Here is a 20,206-nt window from a genome sequence, read left to right as displayed (position 1 = left end):
TAAATTGCAAAGCTTTTACTGAAAATGTACTTTTTATAGCATTCATGATTTCACACCTGTGATTAACTAGCAATGATTTCAATACCTACAAACTCTTCTGCCTCTGAATTTGTCATAATGCATGAAACTAAGCTTATAACAGTAAGAAAAAACAACAGCTCATCTAATCCATCTTTATATCCTTCATGACAGCAAGATGCACAATTGAGTTCTTTAAAAGGGCTAAAAGTGATTGACATATAAATTCTGAGCTTATTTTTAAAGCTGCATAAATCCAACATTTTTAAGACAACATTTAAAACAAAGGTCACACTTTATGAAAACAAAATTCTTAAATCAGGCTTTCTTCATTTTTAGTCTTTTGGTATTATGCTCCATTTAACATTTTATATTGCCCAACAAAGAGTAGTTATATTTTACTGTTTTTGGAGATGACTGAACAGATGATGATGTTACATGCCTACTACACAGGTGGGATTTTGCCTAAGATCAATTTGTTTAAAGATATTATTTTGCTATATTTTTGTTGAATATTAGGGAGTACTTGTATGGTTCAAGATTGCTGCTACTGCTGCTAAGTCACTTCAGTCGTGTCCGACTCTGTGCGACCCCATAGACGGCAGCCCACCAGGCTCCCCCATCCCTGGGGTTCTCCAGGCAAGAACACTGGAGTGGGTTGCCATTTCCTTCTCCAATGCAGGAAAGTGAAAAGTGAAAGTGAAGTCGCTCAGTCGTGTCCGACTCTTCGCGACCCCATGGATTGCAGCCCACCAGGCTCCTCCATCCATGGGATTTTCCAGGCAAGAGTACTGGAGTGGGGGTGATTCAAGATTAAGTGTGTGCTATTTCTTTAAGAACTGAATGTTCTGGATATATATTTGATAATTAAGATTTTAGACAAATATTCACCAGCATTAGGTCTGTTAAACTGAAATACACTGTGGGCCTAATATCAAATAATAAATACATGAAGTAAACATTAACTATCTTAAAGACCACATGCTCCTGCTTCTATAAAAAAAAAAACAAAACATTATTTGTTTGAAAGTATGACCTTTCCCTCAACTATTACTTCCTTAATATGAAAAAGAGACAAAATGGGTTGAAGTAAAAACTCCAACATTACACTCCACAACCCTGAATGTAACTCGTGAGATCTTGGTTTTGACAATGACTTCTCCATGCCACCCTGTAGAGAAAGATGAAACAAATGGTAATAAGGTTGAAACAAAGCTTCATTATATTACATATACTTCAAATCCTTTGGGAAAACAACATAGTTTATCATTACATGAAATAAAAGCTACAGACAGATCCAAGTATTGCTATTTACTGCTATTTATTTTGGAGATACTATACCAAGGACTTCACATCTCCCCCAAAGCTTCACTAGGGCACAGAACATCTGAGTGCAAGTGTTGAGTCCTATGTAGTTCACAGCAAAAATGCAAAGTGCGTTCCATATTTACTTAATTCCAAAAATAATGTCAAGATATGACAAGGAATAGGTATAAGGTGGAGAATCTTAAAACCTCTAGAAATTCCCCAAAATAAATTGAGGAGTAAAAGAATAAGATTTTGAATCAGTTAAAGTAGATTGTTTCTATGCTATACACCATTTAGTATGAATCTAAAGCTGCAATTTTCAGTTCTCAGTACCATACTTTGATCTTTGGAAATATTCTCTCACTTCTTTCATAACAATAGGATAAAACAGCTCTCTCCTTTAATACTTAACACATACCACGCTCTGTAATGGGAACTAACATAGTGTTGTACATACATTATATTTCAAACACAAACAAACAAAGCAAGAAAGTCATAGAGAAAGAGGTCAAATTTGTGGTTACCTCTTGAGGTAACCACAAGAGAATTTGGGTAGAATGAGGAAAGGGGAATTGGATGAAGGCAGTCAAAGGTACTACAAACTTCCAGTTATAAGATAAATAAATACTAGGGATATCATGTACAGCATGGGGCTTCCCTGGTGGCTCAGCAGTAAAGAATTTGCCTGCAGTGCAGGAGATACAAATTCAGTCCCTGGGTTAGGAGGATCTCCTGGAGGAGGGAAGGGCAACCTGCCTTGGTATTCTTGCCTGGAATAATCCCATGGACAGAGGAACCTGGCAGGCTACAGTTTATTGATCACAAAAGTCAGACGTGACTTAGTGACTAAAGAGCAAAAACAAATATATAGCCTGATAAATATAATTAACACTGCTATATTTTATATATGAAAATTGTTAAAAAGAGAGTAAATCCTAAGAATTTTCATCACACACAAAAAATTTTTTCTTCTATTTCTTTAATTTTGTATCCATGTGAGATAATGGATGTTCACTAAATTTATTGTGATACTGTTTCCTGATGTAATTCAAATCATTATGCTGTAAACCTTGAACTTATATAGTGCTTTATGTCAATTACATCTCAATAAAACTGAAAGGAAAAAAAAAACCACACACACATACCATGCTCTAATGCCTTGTGGATCACTGACAACCCTCTTTGCACATGCTACAGCTTGAGTGATGTCATCTTGCAGCAAAGCTGAAAAAGAGGTGGTGAGAAGTGAAAATAACATTCATAGAAATGTTAAGTTTAGCTCAGTCAGCTTTATTCTCTTAGGCTGAGGAAAGAACAACTAAAATAATTTTTAAGGGTCTGTTTATCTGTTGATGTTGGGGGGAACTCTTCATTCCATCCCATTTGGCATCTGTTTCTCATTTACCAAAGTCATTGGAAGCTCTGGAATTATTAATTAGCATGATAGAAGGTTTTCTTTTTACTAGGAAATATTAAAAAAAAAAAAAGACAAACAGAAACTGGTCTAGCAGGTTTTTGCTCAGCAATTTGACACTGGAAATTGATCCTAAAGAAATAATAAGAGATGTACTGAAAGATATGTATACAAAGTGTTTCATAGCAATTAATAAAGGGCATAAGTGGAACTAGCCTAAATGTTTAACAGTAAGAGTTAGGTTGATACATTATGGAGTACTTATATTGTGAAAGTCTATTCATCTTTAAAAAACAACAAGGATTGGTATTTGTTGACAAAAATAATTTTGTGTAATAAAGACAAAATTGTAAAGCAGTAAATATAGTACAATTTCACTGTTGTTATGTGGGTACAAATATGTATAATATAGCTTTACATTCATGTCCGGGATTGTTGTGTATTCCAAAAGAACATGTGGATACCAAAATTTCCCAATGGTCATACATGTCTGGGTAGTAAGAATTTTTATTCAATGACAACAGGTTATTCTATAATACAAAATTTTTAAAATAAATTAACTGGATACAAAAGTATATTCTTAGACTCATCTTCACTATTAGGATTTTTAATATTTAAAAATTTAGCAGTATCAATTCTGCTATATTTCTCCAATATTTCAGGCACTAAAGATTCTACATGCTTTGGGAGGTTCAAAAAAAGGTAGGGGATATATGTGTACCTATGGCTGATTCACACTGAGGTTTGACAGAAAAGAACAAAATTCTGTAAAGCAATTATCCTTCAATAAAAAAAAATAAATACAATTTAAAAAAAATTTTAAAAAGATTCCACATGCTTTCTCTATTTTAAAAGGAAGTCAATAGAATACTTGTTTCACCTCAATTAAACAAATCTATAAATTAATTTGTTAGAATGACAGTTTTTATATAGGAGCTGTGTTTTTGGAGATTCGTTCTAAAGAATTTATAAATGAAATGTCATAATGTTTCTAATTCACCTTAAAATCACTCAGCAAAAAGAAGTTTATATACATATATATATATATATATATATATAAAAGAAGTAAATGTGCTAAAATGTTAACAACTGTTAAAGTAAGTGTGATGAGCATATTGATGCTTATTATAGTAATGTTTCTAATTGTCCATATATTTAAAATATTTTATAGTAAAAAGTAAAAACAATTTTTTAAAAACACCACGCATATTCCTCCACTTTGATTAACTAGTAATTCTTTTGTTTTCCAATAAAGGAGGGTAGATTTTAAAAAAAAAGACCACCCAACAAAATTATCGCTAATCCTCCCCAAACAAGGAATAGCATTGTTCTTCACAAAGCATCAATATGTCCAGTTATGATAAAGTGATAGGTCATTCCAGAAACTTCTTTATGTTAGCAAACAGCAAACTTTTATGATACCAGCTCTTTAATTTCTTACTTAAGAAATTAGGAGGAGGATAATAGAGTTTCTAGATGTTAAAATGGAGTTTTTATAGGTCCCTGATGAACCCTTCAAGATTTTTTTATTTCTATTGACTCTTGACCTAAAGGATCATTCCAGTTTTCCCATAAGATGTTTACAGAAAAACCTGAATGAACTTTTTGGATAACCAAACAGGTATAACCAGGTGAGTCCTGTGCTGTCACTCCACATTATCTTGTCTTACCACCGCAGGGTAAATGACAGGCGTTAACTGCTCCTGGGGTTTTGCCATCATTACACCACCAGTGGCTATTGATTTGAAATATCCCATAATCAGTACTTTGGTCTCCAGCATTGTAGTTTGTAGCTTGTGTGTTGTAATTGCTTTCCCATCTGGCCAAACACATCCCTGAAAAAAACATATTTTAAGTAATAAAGAGCAAATCATATGACTTACAGTTCATAGCATAATCAGTTCTACTTAACTAGTTCTATTTTACTAATGACTTACTTTATAAGTATAAAGATGTATTTTACTTGTAAAGTGTTTTAACACTTTGGTGTTAAATGTCCCTTCAGAGAATTCTTTTATTAGCAAATGATTTGGTAATACAAATGAAAAAGATGACATATTTTTAAAAATATCTTCCATTGCTATTACACTTTCCTTATTACTAACACCCAGGTAGGATTGAGCCTAGAACAGAAAAATCAACAGAGTTGTTGAGTGGATTTGGTCATTAGCAGCAGATGTATATGCTAATGGAAAAATGCTTTTTAGTAGAAAAAATAAGGATTTTCTGGGAGAAAGAAAATTTATGATACCGAAGATGAATTTGGGTATCATATTATAATGCAGGCAAGAATCATAGAATAGGAAAGGCTGGGTCATCCATCCATCCATCTAGCCATTGGCTAACTCATTCAAAAATAGTTATGGAGGAGAAATGCCTGAATTTAATATAAAAACCACAGTGATGACATTGACAAATACGGACTAAAATACAAAGGAAATTTTCCTTAGGGCACATCTTAAACTCTGTGGAAGAAAATGAAAAATAATTAATGAACTAGAGTCAGAATAATCAAATGTCATTTCATGCTGCATTTCAGGGATCCTTATATAGATATTGACTGAGGGGAAATAGTCCTACTGTCCCTGTTTTAAGAGTTCAATGTAATTTTTAAAAAACCTTGCTGTTAAAAGTGCAACAGCATGTCAGGGGGTTTAAAAATGAAAAAAATACTACCTTATTCAGAACCCAAGATCCAAATTAGAAATGGCTAGAATCAAACAACAAGGGCTTAACAGACATGTCCCAGGTGCTAAAATGTATCTTATAGTCAGTCTACATGTGCCAGCTGTCAGATTTAGTAGCGCTAGAGGAGTACATGGGGACCTGGCATGCTTAGAATGATATAGAATTTGACCCACCATGACTCAATCCTTCACCTGGTACATCTGATTCTAAAAGAACAAGTTGATGTTTTTAACCATTGTAAGTGTACAAGCTTTTGAACTGTGGTGTTGCAGAAGACTCTTGAGAGTCCCTTGGACTGCAAGGAGATCCAACCAGTCCATTCTAAAGGAGATCAGTCCTGGGTGTTCTTTGGAAGGACTGATATTGAAGCTGAAACTCAGATGAGCTGACTCATTTGAAAAGACCCTGATGCTGGGAAAGATTGAGGGCAGGAGGAGAAGGGGACAACAGAGGATGAGATAGTTGTATGGCATCACCGACTCAATGGACATGGGTTTGGGTGGACTCCGGGAGTTGGTGATGGACAGGGAGGCCTGGTGTGCTGCAGTTCATGGGGTCACAAAGAGTCGGACACGACTGAGCGACTGAACTGAACTGAAGTGTATAAACCCTCCAAGAAAGAAAAAAACATTCACTCAAAGACTCTTTCTTTTTGTTCATCCTCTATTAGTATCTGTTCCACACCTGGCTAACTATTTGAAAGGATGAAAAAGAGTTAACTTACAGTTTGCCAGGCTGATTCCCCTAAAGTTATCCATTCCAAATCTTTTCAGAGTTCTGGCAAGCTCACATCTCTCAAAGACCTTGCCTTGGACAGCGACCGAAAAGAGGAGAAACCCCAGAATGAGGAGAGCCTTCATGTTGACTGAGAAGCCAGACCTCCAGGCTGACCCAGGGGAGCTGGCCCTGCTTTTAACATCTTTTCACTTCCTTCTTATGCGACTGGTTTGGGAGCTCCACCCTCTGAGACATGTGGAAAATAGGAAATGTTTATTGATTCACTAACTTCAAAATTTTCTTTCTTATGTTTGAAGAAGGACATTCTGATGTCCTAAGAATCAATCCGCAACAAAATAGTGAAATGACATTGCTTAAAGACATTGCTCAGGACTAATTGGGATTAGCACTATTGATAAAAGAGGAACTTTTTCCTATTTTGAATAGGAATTCCTATTCCTATTATGAATTTGAGCAAGTATGAATAAAAAAATCTGAATGAACATTTGACTCAACTAAAAATGAGTTTTAATCTTTCATTAAATGTTTTTCATTAAGTTGCTTTATGTGCCTTCTGTATGTTGCCTTATCTTTTTCCCTTAAGATTATTTTATATACACTTTCCACAAAAGAACACTGCCTGTTGTTCTGATAGGTATATAATACAACACTACTTTGTTCAGCCAGATTCCATTACTAACTTTTTGGTTATTATTGTAAATTCTTAATTTATAAATCAATGTTTCGCTATTAGAAGTAAGCCTCATGCAAATAACACTCCTAACTCCTTTCTGACAAAGCCTTACTTCATGTTTTCATGTTAGAACATAAAGAGTCCTTGTAAAGCAAGGGAATTTTATAGCAAAATCTTCAGAGGAATAACAGAATATGCCACCCCAAGAATCTTCCCCTTTGACACAAGAATAATGTTGAGCTGAAGGCAATGGAGAAGAAGAAGATTCAAAAAAAGCTCTCTTTTCTCCCCCTATTTTCCTGAAAGCAGAACATAAATTTGTGCAGAAATTAATCATCAACATCCCTAGACACATATTAGACCCAAGTAAGGACCAGAGAACTCTGGAAAACAACCTATACTGACTAGCTAGTATTTTCCATTAGTTTCTGATGTATTTATTGTACCACTATTTGCTGCCCTTGGAAGCCCAGTACTCTTTTCCTTTGTCTTGTAGTTCCCCTAAAAATATATTGTTCTTTGTTTAAGATGATCTGTAAGTCCAAGTTCTAGACACCTCTTTGAGTTACTCATCACTTTCATTTCTCATAAGTATATATGAGATGTACATGTTAATATATTCATTTCCTTTTCTCTTGTTAAGCTGCCTTTTTGTTACAGAGTCCCAGCCAAAAACCTAAAACAGTAGAAGGAAACAAATATTTCCCCCTGTACAGTTTCTGGTGAGGCAGATGGGACAGGGAAAGGCTAGAACACGCCATTCTCCCTGGAGACTGCAGTTGAAATATGCGGTAACAGACAGCAGACCAGCAGAAGGTATGGATTCTTACCATGTCAGTCTCCCAGTGCTTTCTCTGTAGTGCACAGACAAGAGAGGGGGATGAAACTTTCTCGTTTTCCCTTCCTTTCCAAATTCACAGAGGCAGAAGAAAAACATTTGTGAAAATAGATCTTGAATTGTGATTCTTGTGAATTTGTTTTTGCTAATCAGCACCTATGGTTACTGATTCTTAGCCTCCCAGAAAGAGGTATGTTTTCCTTTGTCATCTGTCATAAGGATGAAAAACCATAAGATGAGAATCTCCATTTGTTTTGTTTCCTATCCTGAGAACTTGGCTTTGTCACCAGTGAGAATACTCCCTTTGGTGGGGTGGGGGCAGGGGATGCAGGTTGTCTGTCAGGCTTGCATCAGCAGTTAGAAAGCCAGCCAGCTAGGAGCCTAAGACATGAAGTGACAGGCAATATTCTCTTTGTCCAACCATGCTGGCTGTCAGGGAAGTTCGTCTTAATGAAGTGTCTCAGGTCATAAGAGGCCCTTACGGCCTCTACCTTTGCTGCCTGGTTTGTGAAGAAAGAATTCTCCTCTCAGTATCACCTTTCTGGTAACATAGGTTAGGAGGTCAGTATTTAAGGTGTCTCATTTTATGGGAGATAGAGCTTTTTTTGTCACCTGAGACAAGGAAGGTCTTTGTTTTCTTAGGCTTTCTCTGGAGTGGCTCTGCATCTTGAGAGGCCTACATTTCTTAAGGGAAAGCTCTTGCGTCCTAACAGTATAAGCTCTAATATTGGTTTTAAGCTCTTGTAAGCCCTAATATTGGTTTTAAGCCATGAAAAAAGACTCACTTGCTCAGACTCACAATTGGAACAGATATATTGAAGACTTGAACTTTTACACCTAAAAGGACTTTTAAGACAGCTCTCATCTTAAACAAGTGTCCTATAGGTACCAATGGGAGATCAAATTGAGAAAAAAAAAAAAGAAAGAGAGAAAAGATAGAAATAGATACAGAAGGTACACGGTTTTCCTGGTGGCTCAGTGGTAAAAAATCTGCCTACCAATGAGGTGGACCCTGGGTCAGGAAGGTCCCCTAGAGAAGGAAATGGCTACTCACTCCAGTATTTATGCCTGGAAAATCCATGGACACCTCGTGGGTTACAGTCCACAGGATTGCAAAGAATCAGACATGACTGAGCGACTGTGTAAAAGAAAAACAAAACACTTACTTAACTTTCTCAACAAGGTAAGGAGGGGAAGATCAGAGAACTATCAAGAGCTACAGTTGGCACTCAAGCAGGTATAAAACTTACAGAAATATTGCTAGCCAGGAAATAGCTTTGACAAAGGTCCAAATGCACACGAAGGTTTGGTTTACTGTCCTTTACTTTGTAAAGCCAACCCCACCAGGTCCAGACATCCCATATACCAAATATACCCTTGAGTTCCGTTTCATATAAAACCTACAGTCCTTTCTCTGACCCTTGGAAATATTGATCTTACTGTATCTTTGAAATGTAAGCATCCAAAGAGATCATTGTTGGCTAAAGCAATTCAGTTCAGTTCAGTTCAGTCGCTCAGTTGTGTCCAACTCTTTGCGACCCCATGAACCACAGCACGCCAGGCCTCCCTGTCCATCACCAGCTCCCGAAGTCCACCCAAGCCCATGTCCATTGAGTTGGTGATGCCATCCAGCCATCTCAGCCTCTGTCGTCCCCTTCTCCTCCTGCCCTCAATCTTTCTCAGCATCAGGTCTTTTCCAATGAGTCAGCTCTTCGCATGAGGTGGCCAAAGTATTGGAGTTTTAGCCTCAACATCAGTCCTTCCAATGAACACCCAGGACTGATCTCCTTTAGGATGGACTGGTCGGATCTCCTTGCAGTCCAAGGGACTCTCAAGAGCCTTCTACAACACCACAGTTCAAAAGCATCAATTCTTCACTATTCAGCTTTTTTTATAGTCCAACTCTCACATCCATACATGATCACTGGAAAAACCATAGCCTTGACTAGATGGACCTTTGTTGGCAAAGTAATGCCTCTGCTTTTGAATATGCTGTCTAGGTTGGTCATAACTTTCCTTCCAAGGAGTAAGCATCTTTTAATTTCATTGCTGCAATCACCATCTGCAGTGATTTTGGAGCCCAGAAAAATAAAGTCTGACACTGTTTCCACTGTTTCCCCATCTATCTGCCATGAAGTGATGGGACCAGATACCATGATCTTTGTTTTCTGAATGTTGAGCTTTAAGCCAACTTTTTCATGCTCCTCTTTCACTTTCATCAGGAGGCTCTTTAGTTCTTCACTTTCTGCCATAAAGGTGGTGTCATCTGCATATCTGAGGTTATTGATATTTCTCCCGGCAGTCTTGATTCCAGCTTGTGCTTCTTCCAGCTCAGGGTTTCTCATGATGTACTCTGCATATAAGTTAAATAAGCAGGGTGACAATATACAGCCTTGACATACTCCTTTTTGTATTTGAAACCAGTCTTTTGTTCCATGTCTAGTTCTAACTGTTGCTTCTTGACCTGCACACAGGTTCCTCAAGAGGCAGGTCATGTGGTCTGGTATTCCCATCTCTTTCAGAATTTTCCACAGTTTACTGTGATCCACACAGTCAAAGGGCTTTGGCATAGTCAATAAAGCAGAAATAGATGTTTTTCTGGAACTCTTTTGCTTTTTTGATGATCCATCGGATGTAGGTAATTTGATCTCTGGTTCCTCTGCCTTTTCTAAAACCAGCTTGAACATCTGGAAGGTTCACGTATTGCTGAAGCAATTACAGGACCAGAAAAAAAAAAATGAGAGAAAGTTTTTTTTAAAAAAACAAACCATTTGATATTTTCATAAGCTCCCTTGCCCCAATTTCTGTCCATAGCTTCCACAAGATTATTCATTAAAGACAAGTAAAATTCTTAGTAGTCTTTTCCACAAATACTGGCAAAAGGCTTTAGCCACCTGGGTGGGTAAATTTAGCTTGTTCTATCTGCCAGAAATGCCATTTAGGTCTTCTATAAGCTAGAAAGTTTTGTACTACTGTACTGGATATGTGGCTAAAAGTTTTAAATGAAAGCTATGAGATCACTGTTTGCATCTGTCTCTATCTATATATCCATGTATATCTACGTATGTATGTTATATATGCGTGATATTTTTATTCCTCTGGATAGTATTTGTAAAAACTTGTGAAAGACCTCTATTTAACTGGCTTAAAGACAATACAAGCACTTATGTAAACTGCTACTGCTGCTGCTGCTAAGTCGCTTCAGTCGTGTCCGACTCTGTGCAACCCCATAGATGGCAGCCCACCAGGCTCCCTCATCCCTGGGAGTCTCCAGGCAAGAACACTGGAGTGGGTTGACATTGCCTTCTCCAATACATGAAAGTGAAAAGTGAAAGTGAAGTCGCTCAGTCGTGTCTGACCCTCAGCGACCCCATGGACTGCAGCCTTCCAGGCTCCTCCGTCCATGGGATTTTCCAGGCAAGAGTACTGGAGTGGGGTGCCATTGCCTTCTCCATATGTAAACTAAGACTAGTCAAATAAGTTTATGTTGTCTGTACTTTATGCTTGAAATTATAAAATTATAAATTCAACCTAAGAACTTTATTTACAGTAGAAATTATTTCCTTAATGTATGTCACTATGGTAGACAAAAAAAGTCATCTTTAAATTATTAGGTTCTTTACTTCTGTGATTTTTGCTACTTGCCTAGTTTGTCAACAAGAAAAATAAAGTGATGGTTAATTTTTAATATCATTAAATTTTCATGGCAACTCAAGCATAATTGTTAAGAATACATGAATTAAATAGATTTAAGTGGTATAAGTAGAAATGTTTATAAATGAATTATGCAGGTATCACTAATAAAATGTGTCTGGTTAAAAATAGTTTCCAAAATCTTTTTGTAACATCAACTTCAAATGATATTCTTTGATATCTAGTTCATTTCCAAATAAAATAGTGAAATATTAATTGCCAAACACATGTTTAAGTTTATCGGATTTTCATCTCTTATTACAGAGAAACTAAAGGTATTTGGGTCTGTTAATAACATGTTGTTTTTACCACTTAAAAAAAAATTGTACTATAAAAAGGCATATGTCTTTAAAAATCACAAAGTGATATATTCCTGGGAATTCCCTGGTGGTCCTGTGGATAGGACTTGGCGCTTTCACTGTTGTGGTCTGGATTCAATTCCTGGTTGGGGAACTAAGATCCTGTGGTGTCCACACAGCACAGCCAATAAATAAAGATATAAAAAGAGCAAATAAGATAAAAGATAAGGGTTCTAGTAAACAGGATTTTAATACAGGAAAAAGGAGAAGGGAAATTATTGAGATGAAGGGAACAGTGTCCCTAAGGACTCCCTGGGGGAAAGCCAAGTTAAAGAAGTCCTGGAAGATTTCCCTAGTGGTGCAGGGGATAACAATCCTCCTGCCAGCAGAAGGCGTGCAGGTTCGATTTCCAACTGGAAAGATTCCACATGCCGGAGCAACTGGAGCAACTCAGCCCAGGCGCCACAACTACTGAGCCTGCCAGCGGCAACTACCAAAGCCCAGGTACCTAGAGCCTGTGCTCTGCAACAAGAGAATCCAACACAGTGAGAAGCCCAGGCACCACAATAAAGAGTAGCTCCCCACTTACTGCAACTAGAGAAAGTCCACGTGCAGCAACAAAGACCCAGCACACCAAAAAATAAAAATTAGTTAATTATGAATCAGAGAGGAAAAAAGAAAAATGAATTAAAAGAAATGAGGACAATCTCAGAGACCTCCAGGACAATATTAAACGCTACAACATTCGAAGCATAGGAGTCCCAGAAGAAGAAGACAAAAAGAAAGACCATGAGAAAATACTTGAGGAGATAATAGTTGAAAACTTCCCTAAAATGGGGAAGGAAATAATCACCCAAGTCCAAGAAACCCAGAGAGTCCCAAACAGGATAAACCCAAGGCGAAACACCACAAGACACATATTAATCAAATTAACAAAGATCAAACACACAGAACAAATATTAAAAGCAGCAAGGGAAAAACAACAAATAACACACAAGGGGATTCCCATAAGGATAACAGCTGATCTTTCAATAGAAACTCTTCAGGCCAGGAGGGAATGGCAAGACATACTTAAAGCGATGAAGAAAATAACCTACAGCCCAGATGACTGTACCCAGCAAGGATCTCATTCAAATATGAAGGAGAAATCAAAAGCTTTACAGACAAACAAAAGCTGAGAGAATTCAGCACCACCAAACCAGTTCTCCAACAAATGCTAAAGGATATTCTCTAGACAGGAGACACAAAAACAGTGTACAAACTCAAACCCAAAACAATAAAGTAAGTGGCAACGGGATCATACTTATCAATAATTACCTTAAATGCAAATGGGTTGAATGCCCCAACCAAAAGACAAAGTCTGGCTGAATGGATACAAAAACAAGACCCCTATATATGTTGTCTACAAGAGACCCACCTCAAAACAGGGGACACATACAGACTGAAAGTGAAGGGCTGGAAAAAGATATTCCATACAAATAGAGACCAAAAGAAAGCAGGAGTAGCAATACTCATATCAGATAAAATAGACTTTAAAACAAAGGCTGTAAAAAGAGACAAAGAAGGACACTACATAATGATCAAAGGATCAATCCAAGAAGAAGATATAACAATTATAAATATATATGCACCCAACATAGGAGCACTGCAATATGTAAGACAAATGCTAACAAGTACAAAAGGGGAAATACTATAACACAATAATAGTGGGAGACTTTAATACCCCCACTCACACCTATGGATAGATCAACTAAACAGAAAATTAACAAGGAAACACAAACTTTAAACGATACAATAGACCAGTTAGACCTAATTGATATCTATAGGACATTTCACCCTAAAACAATGAATTTCACCTTTTTCTCAAGCGCACATGGAACCTTCTCCAGGATAGAACACATCCTGGGCCATAAATCTAGCCTTGGTAAATTCAAGAAAATTGAAATCATTCCAAGCATCTTTTCTGACCACAATGCAGTAAGATTAGATCTCAATTACAGGAGAAAAAATTTTAAAAATTCCAACATATGGAGGCTGAACAACACGCTGCTGAATAACCAACAAATCACAGAGGAAATCAAAAAAGAAATCAAAATATGCATAGAAATGAATGAAAATGAAAACACAAAAACCCAAAACTTATGGGACACTGTAAAAGCAGTCCTAAGGGGAAAGTTCATAGCAATACAGGCATACCTCAAGAAACAAGAAAAAAGTCAAATAAATAACCTAACTCTACACTTAAAGCAACTAGAAAAGGAAGAAATGGAGAACCCTAGGGTTAGTAGAAGAAAAGAAATCTTAAAAATTAGGGCAGAAATAAATGCAAAAGAAACAAAGGAGACCATAGCAAAAATCAACAAAGCCAAAAGCTGGTTCTTTGAAAGGATAAATAAAATTGACAAACCATTAGCCAGACTCATCAAGAAACAAAGGGAGAAAAATCAAATCAATAAAATTAGAAATGAAAATGGAGAGATCACAACAGACAACACACAAATACAAAGGATCATAAGAGACTATCAGCAATTATATGCCAATAAAATGGACAACATGGAAGAAATGGACAAATTCTTAGAAAAGTACAACTTTCCAAAACTGAACCAGGAAGAAATAGAAAATCTTAACAGACCCATCACAAGCATGGAAATTGAAACTGTAATCAGAAATCTTCCAGCAAACAAAAGCCCAGGTCCAGACGGCTTCACAGCTGAATTCTACCAAAAATTTAGAGAAGCGCTAACACCTATCCTACTCAAACTCTTCCAGAAAATTGCAGAGGAAGGTAAACTTTCAAACTCATTCTATGAGGCCACAATCACCCTAATACCAAAACCTGACGAAGATCCCACAAAAAAAAAAAAACTACAGGCCAATATCACTGATGAACATAGATGCAAAAATCCTTAACAAAATTCTAGCAATCAGAATCCAACAACACATTAAAAAGATCATACACCATGACTAAGTGGGCTTTATCCCAGGGATGCAAGGATTCTTCAATATCCACAAATCAATCAATGTAATACACCACATTAACAAATTGAAAAATAAAAGCCATATGATTATCTCAATAGATGCAGAGAAAGCTTTTGACAAAATTCAACATCCATTTATAAAAAACTCTCCAGAAAGCAGGAATAGAAGGAACATACCTCAACATAATAAAAGCTATATATGACAAACTCACAGCAAACATTATCCTCAATGGTGAAAAACTGAAAGCATTTCCCCTAAAGTCAGGAACAAGACAAGGGTGCCCACTCTCACCACTACCATTCAACATAGTTTTGGAAGTTTTGGCCACAGCAATCAGAGCAGAAAAAGAAATAAAAGGAATCCAAATTGGAAAAGAAGAAGTAAAACTCTCACTGCTTGCAGATGACATGATCCTCTACATAGAAAACCCTAAAGACTCCACCAGAAAATTACAAGAGCTAATCAATGAATATAGTAAAGTTGCAGGATATAAAATCAACACACAGAAATCCCTTGCATTTTTATACACTAATAATGATAAAATAGAAATAGAAATTAAGGAAACAATTCCATTCACCATGGCAACGAAAAGAATAAAATACTTAGGAATATATCTACCTAAAGAAACTAAAGACCTATATATAAAAAACTATAAAATACTGATGAAAGAAATCAAAGAGGACACTAATAGATGGAGAAATATACCATGTTCATAGATTGGAAGAATCAATATAATGAAAATGAGTGTACTACCCAAAGCAATCTATAGATTCAATGCAATCCCTGTCAAGCTACCAATGGTATTTTTCACAGAGCTAGAACAAATAATTTCACAATTTGTATGGAAATACAAAAAAACCTCAAATAGCCAAAGCAATCCTGAGAAAGAAGAATGGAACTGGAGGAATCAACCTGCCTGACTTCAGGCTCTACTACAAAGCCACAGTCATCAAGACAGTATGGTACTGGCACAAAGACAGAAATATAGATCAATGGAACAAAATAGAAAGCCCAGAGATAAACCTATGCACCTATGGACACCTTATCTTTGACAAAGGAGGCAAGAATATACAGTGGAGAAAAGACAATCTCTTTAACAAGTGGTGCTGGGAAATCTGGTCAACCACTTGTAAAAGAATGAAACTAGAACACTTTCTAACACCATACACAAAAATAAACTCAAAATGGATTAAAGATCTAAACATAAGACCAGAAACTATAAAACTCTTAGAGGAGAATATAGGCAAAACACTCTCCGACATACATCACAGCAGGATCCTCTATGACCCACCTCCCAGAATATTGGAAATAAAAGCAAAAATAAACAAATGGGATCTAATTAAAATTAAAAGCTTCTGCACAACAAAGGAAACTATAAGCAAGGTGAAAAGACAGCCTTCAGAATGGGAGAAAATAATAGCAAATGAAGCAACTGAAAAACAACTAATCTCAAAAATATACAAGCAACTCCTGCAGCTCAACTCCAGAAAAATAAACGACCCAATCAAAAAATGGGCCAAAGAACTAAATAGACATTTCTCCAAAGAAGACATACAGATGGCTAACAAACACATGAAAAGATGCTCAACATCACTCATTATCAGAGAAATGCAAATCAAAACCACAATGAGGTACCATTTCACGCCATTCAGAATGGCTGCAATCCAAAAGTCTACAAGCAATAAATGCTGGAGAGGATGTGGAGAAAAGGGAACCCTCTTACACTGTTGGTGGGAATGCAAACTAGTACAGCCACTACGGAGAACAGTGTGGAAATTCCTTAAAAAACTGGAAATAGAACTGCCATACGACCCAGCAATCCCACTGCTGGGCATACACACCGAGGAGACCAGAATTGAAAGAGATACGTGTACCCCAATGTTCATTGCAGCACTGTTTATAATAGCCAGGACATGGAAGCAACCTAGATGTCCATCAGCAGATGAATGAATAAGAAAGCTGTGGTACGTATACACAATGGAGTATTACTCAGCCATTAGAAAGAATACATTTGAATCAGTTCTAATGAGGTGGATGAAACTGGAGCCTATTATACAGAGTGAAGTAAGCCAGAAAGAAAAATGCCAATACAGTATACTAATGCATGTATATGGAATTTAGAAAGATGGTAACAACAACCCTGTATGCGAGGCAGCAAAAGAGACACAGATGTATAGAACAGTCTTTTGGACTCTGTGGGACAGGGTGGGGGGGATGATTTTGGAGAATGGCATTAAAACATGTATAATATCATATAAGAAATGAATCGCCAGTCCAGGTTTGATGCAGGATACAGGAAGCTTGGGGCTGGTGCATGAGGATGACCCAGAGGGATGGTATGGGGAGCTAAGAGGGAGGGGGGTTCAGGATGGGGAACACATGTACACCTGTGGTGGATGCATGTTGATGTATGGCAAAACCAATACAATATTGTAAAGTAAAAAATAATAATAATACATAATAAAAAAATAAAATAAAAATCCTACTACAAATGTGTGTTATAGGCAAGCTTAAAAAAAAAAAGTCCTGGAATGTTTGAAACTATTGAAAGGAGTTTGACAACTCTGAGATCTGAGGTGATGAATTAATACACAAATAAGTAAATGGAAAACTATGCAAACAAAAAGTAAGACAATTGTCAATTCCAAGAAAACTAAAACACAAGAAAAGAAGAAATATAACCAAATTATATGATCATATTGTACTCATCTGTGAGAGTTTGTACATGCTTGTAAAGGGGAACAAGACATGGGGAGTCCAGAGAGCTAAATCTTCATCTTCCTTGGTGGAAATAAATAGAAAATATCCATGACTGAAAATAAAAAATGAATAGAATAATCATACTCTTGACATATATGGCCATAATACTAAAATAGAACTAAAGAAGCTAAAAATAGCTAAGAAGTTGAAAGAGATTGCTTCTAGTGTTGGGAATTGGATAAGAAAATTTAGGGCTATCTTTCACCATTTAATTTATAACACCTCATTTGACTTTAAAAAATGTGCATATGTATTTTATGATTTAAAAAAAATTTTAAATGTCTTATGTAAGAAAAAGAACTAAAAGATACACACCAAAATGTTTACACTGACACTCTTCAGAATTTTATTCAATTTGCATATTTTGGCATTTTCCAAGTTTTCTTCTTTCAGCATATATTACTTTTATAATTAGCAAAATAATAAATAATTACACATACAGAGAGGAGTGTGCAGAATCACTAAAAAAAAAATGAATTTTTTTGAAGTCCTCAACATTCCTCTGTGTATTTGAACTCAGCCATATTGGTAGAAATATTCTGCCAATTAACTTTAAATTTATCCTTCTTTCATGCAGCTCATCTGTACCCAGATCAGTGGTCTCTTAAGCTTCAATGGAAAGGAGTTAAATATTAATTTTCAATGAACTTCATGAGATGCATTAAAATGGCATATAAGCTATAGAAAAAGAAACATGAGAGAATATGTCAGAACAATGCTGTTTTATTTAGGATCATTGTTATTGTATCATTAACTTTCTTAAAAGACTGAAAAATACTCTTACAAGAATAGAATTTATATTTCTTGGAATAAAAGATAAGTTGCCAAGCTCCTGGAACACTGTCCCATTCAGGCCTTCATTTGGGAGATTATATTATTGAAGGAGGATAAAGCAGAAAGAAACATTTCCTGAGGCCTGAGGTACCTGAGGAGGCAAATTTGGCCAGATCTGAGATGATAGTGGTGACAGGCTTGAGAAGTGGCAGGGCCCTGCATCCCACTCCATGGGGATCCCAGAGCAGTGGCAAGAGGTCTCTTGGATGGCATGCAGCTGGTGGGAAAGTGAACATGAATTGCCCTCCCTTGGGAATCAATAAAGCTTTTTTTTTAAATATTTATTTATTTGGTTGTGCTGGGTCTTAGTTGTAGCAATGTGAACTCTTAGTTGTGGCACGTAGGATCTAGTTCACTGACCAGGGATTGAACCCAGGCCCCCTGCATTGGGAGCACAGAGTCTTAGCCACTGGACTACCAGACAAGCCCCTCAATGAAGCTTTGAGAAGGAGCTTCTGCCTTCGAGTGAACCATGTCAGCCTGGGTCATAACCAGCATATGAACATCTCAGTGATGGACTGAAACTCTAAGGTCTTCCTCAAGTTTTCTGGACTTTGTCCTTTCTTGAGATGCTTTCAAGCTCCTGGGCAGGGGATAAGCTAAAGAAGTTTTACAACACCACCACTGACTCACCTTTTGGGGAAATGGGGCTTAGAGACAAATTTTGTTAGATTTAGAAAAATAAAGCAAAGTGATGGTTCTTGCACCCATTTATAGTATAGCAAATTTAGACCCTCTGCACTATTTGACCTAGACTTACCTTCTCTGAATGTGACTGGAGAGTGGGAAGTGACGTGGTTCTTAAGAGCCCTAGAGATGAAACTACTTTCCTGAAAATGGCTCTTCGATTTAATGATTTCCGTCACCACTGACTCTGGAGGTAAGCCAAGGTGATTCAGTTTTCAGTGACTCAGATCTCTCTGTCTTGATAATCTTGTTTCACTATAATCTATCCCATCACTTTTTTGCTGTTGTTGTTCCTGCAATCTGGTTTTTCTCTATTTTGTTGTCATTCAGTCACTCAGTTTTGTCTGACTCTTTGCAACCCCATGGACTGACTGCAGCATGCCAGGCTTTCCTGTCCTTCATTATCTCCTGGAGCTTGCTCAAACTCATGTCCATTGAGTTCATGATGCCATTCAGCCATCTCATCCTCTGTCGGCCACTTCTCCTCCTACCTTCAATCTTTCCCAGCATCAGGGTCTTTTTCAGTGAATCGGCTCTTCGCATCAGGTGGCCAAAGTATTGGAGTGTCAGCTTCAGCATCAGTCCTTCCAATGAATATTCAGCACTGATTTCCTTTAGGACTGACTGGTTTGATCTCCTTGCAGTCCAAGGGACTCTCAAGAGTCTTATTCAACACCACTGTTCAAAAGCATCAATTCTTAGGCACTGAGCCTTCTTTATGGTCCAGCTCTCACATCCATACATAACTACTGGAAAAACCACGGCTTTGACTACACAAAACTTTGTTGGCAAAATTATGTCTCTGCTTTTTCTAAATTAAAATCTATTGGTGTCAATATATGAAGGACATGAAAAACTATATGAAAATAGCATAACCTCAGAAAGTATTAATAACTGACACTGGTAAAAAAAAAATGACTGTATTAATGAAAAGAAGCATTGGAATGAGTTTTATCACAGACCGTAAATAGTCGCTTGCTATGAAGCAGTGCCATTCCATGGTCAGGGCAGCTGCACTGCTCTGATTACCCAGATGATAATGTCCTTGTGTAGTTTGGCTCAGGGGTGCAGAGGACCTAGTCTCATCTCTGCTGTGGCAGCATGGCTGCTAGGAGAATTTGGAAGGGTTGGTGAGTTGGGAGGGCTAGGAGTGAGGTGGACACAGCTGGGCTTTCCCGGGGAGCCCAGATGCTGAAAGCTTAAGATGGAATAATTTCTTTTTCAACTAATGGAGATATGTAACAGCCCTGTGAAACAGGATCAGCATCCAGCTGCAC

At 37.1% G+C, this 20,206-nt stretch overlaps 1 protein-coding gene across 1 annotated transcript; it reads right to left on the bottom strand.

Annotated features, from left to right (window-relative positions):
• On the bottom strand, positions 1-6,326 carry LOC102279966 (lysozyme C, non-stomach isozyme). The gene is made up of 4 exons (XM_005886999.3): positions 6,153-6,326; positions 4,411-4,575; positions 2,472-2,550; positions 1-1,189 (listed from the first exon to the last, which is right to left on the bottom strand). Exons 1-4 carry the CDS (start codon positions 6,286-6,288, stop codon positions 1,123-1,125), a joined length of 447 nt encoding a protein of 148 aa, XP_005887061.1. The 5' UTR covers positions 6,289-6,326; the 3' UTR covers positions 1-1,122.
• Between the last annotated feature and the right edge of the window lie 13,880 nt (positions 6,327-20,206).

The sequence above is a fragment of the Bos mutus genome, chromosome 5 (assembly GCF_027580195.1).
Source record: "Bos mutus isolate GX-2022 chromosome 5, NWIPB_WYAK_1.1, whole genome shotgun sequence".
NCBI lineage: Eukaryota > Metazoa > Chordata > Mammalia > Artiodactyla > Bovidae > Bos > Bos mutus.
Note: the sequence above shows the minus strand (reverse complement) of the source record. Positions and strands in the feature narration are given on the sequence as shown.

What these genes read in the sequence shown, in the direction of transcription:
- LOC102279966 (XM_005886999.3), bottom strand. Translation starts at nt 6,288, where the DNA reads ATGAAGGCTCTCCTCATTCTGGGGTTTCTCCTCTTTTCGGTCGCTGTC. An exon ending in GGGAATCAGCCTGGCAAACT is followed by an intron (nt 4,576 to 6,152) that starts GTAAGTTAACTC and finishes TGTTTTTTTCAG; the next exon opens with GGATGTGTTTGGCCAGATGG. An exon ending in CTGTCATTTACCCTGCGGTG is followed by an intron (nt 2,551 to 4,410) that starts GTAAGACAAGAT and finishes CCTCTTTTTCAG; the next exon opens with CTTTGCTGCAAGATGACATC.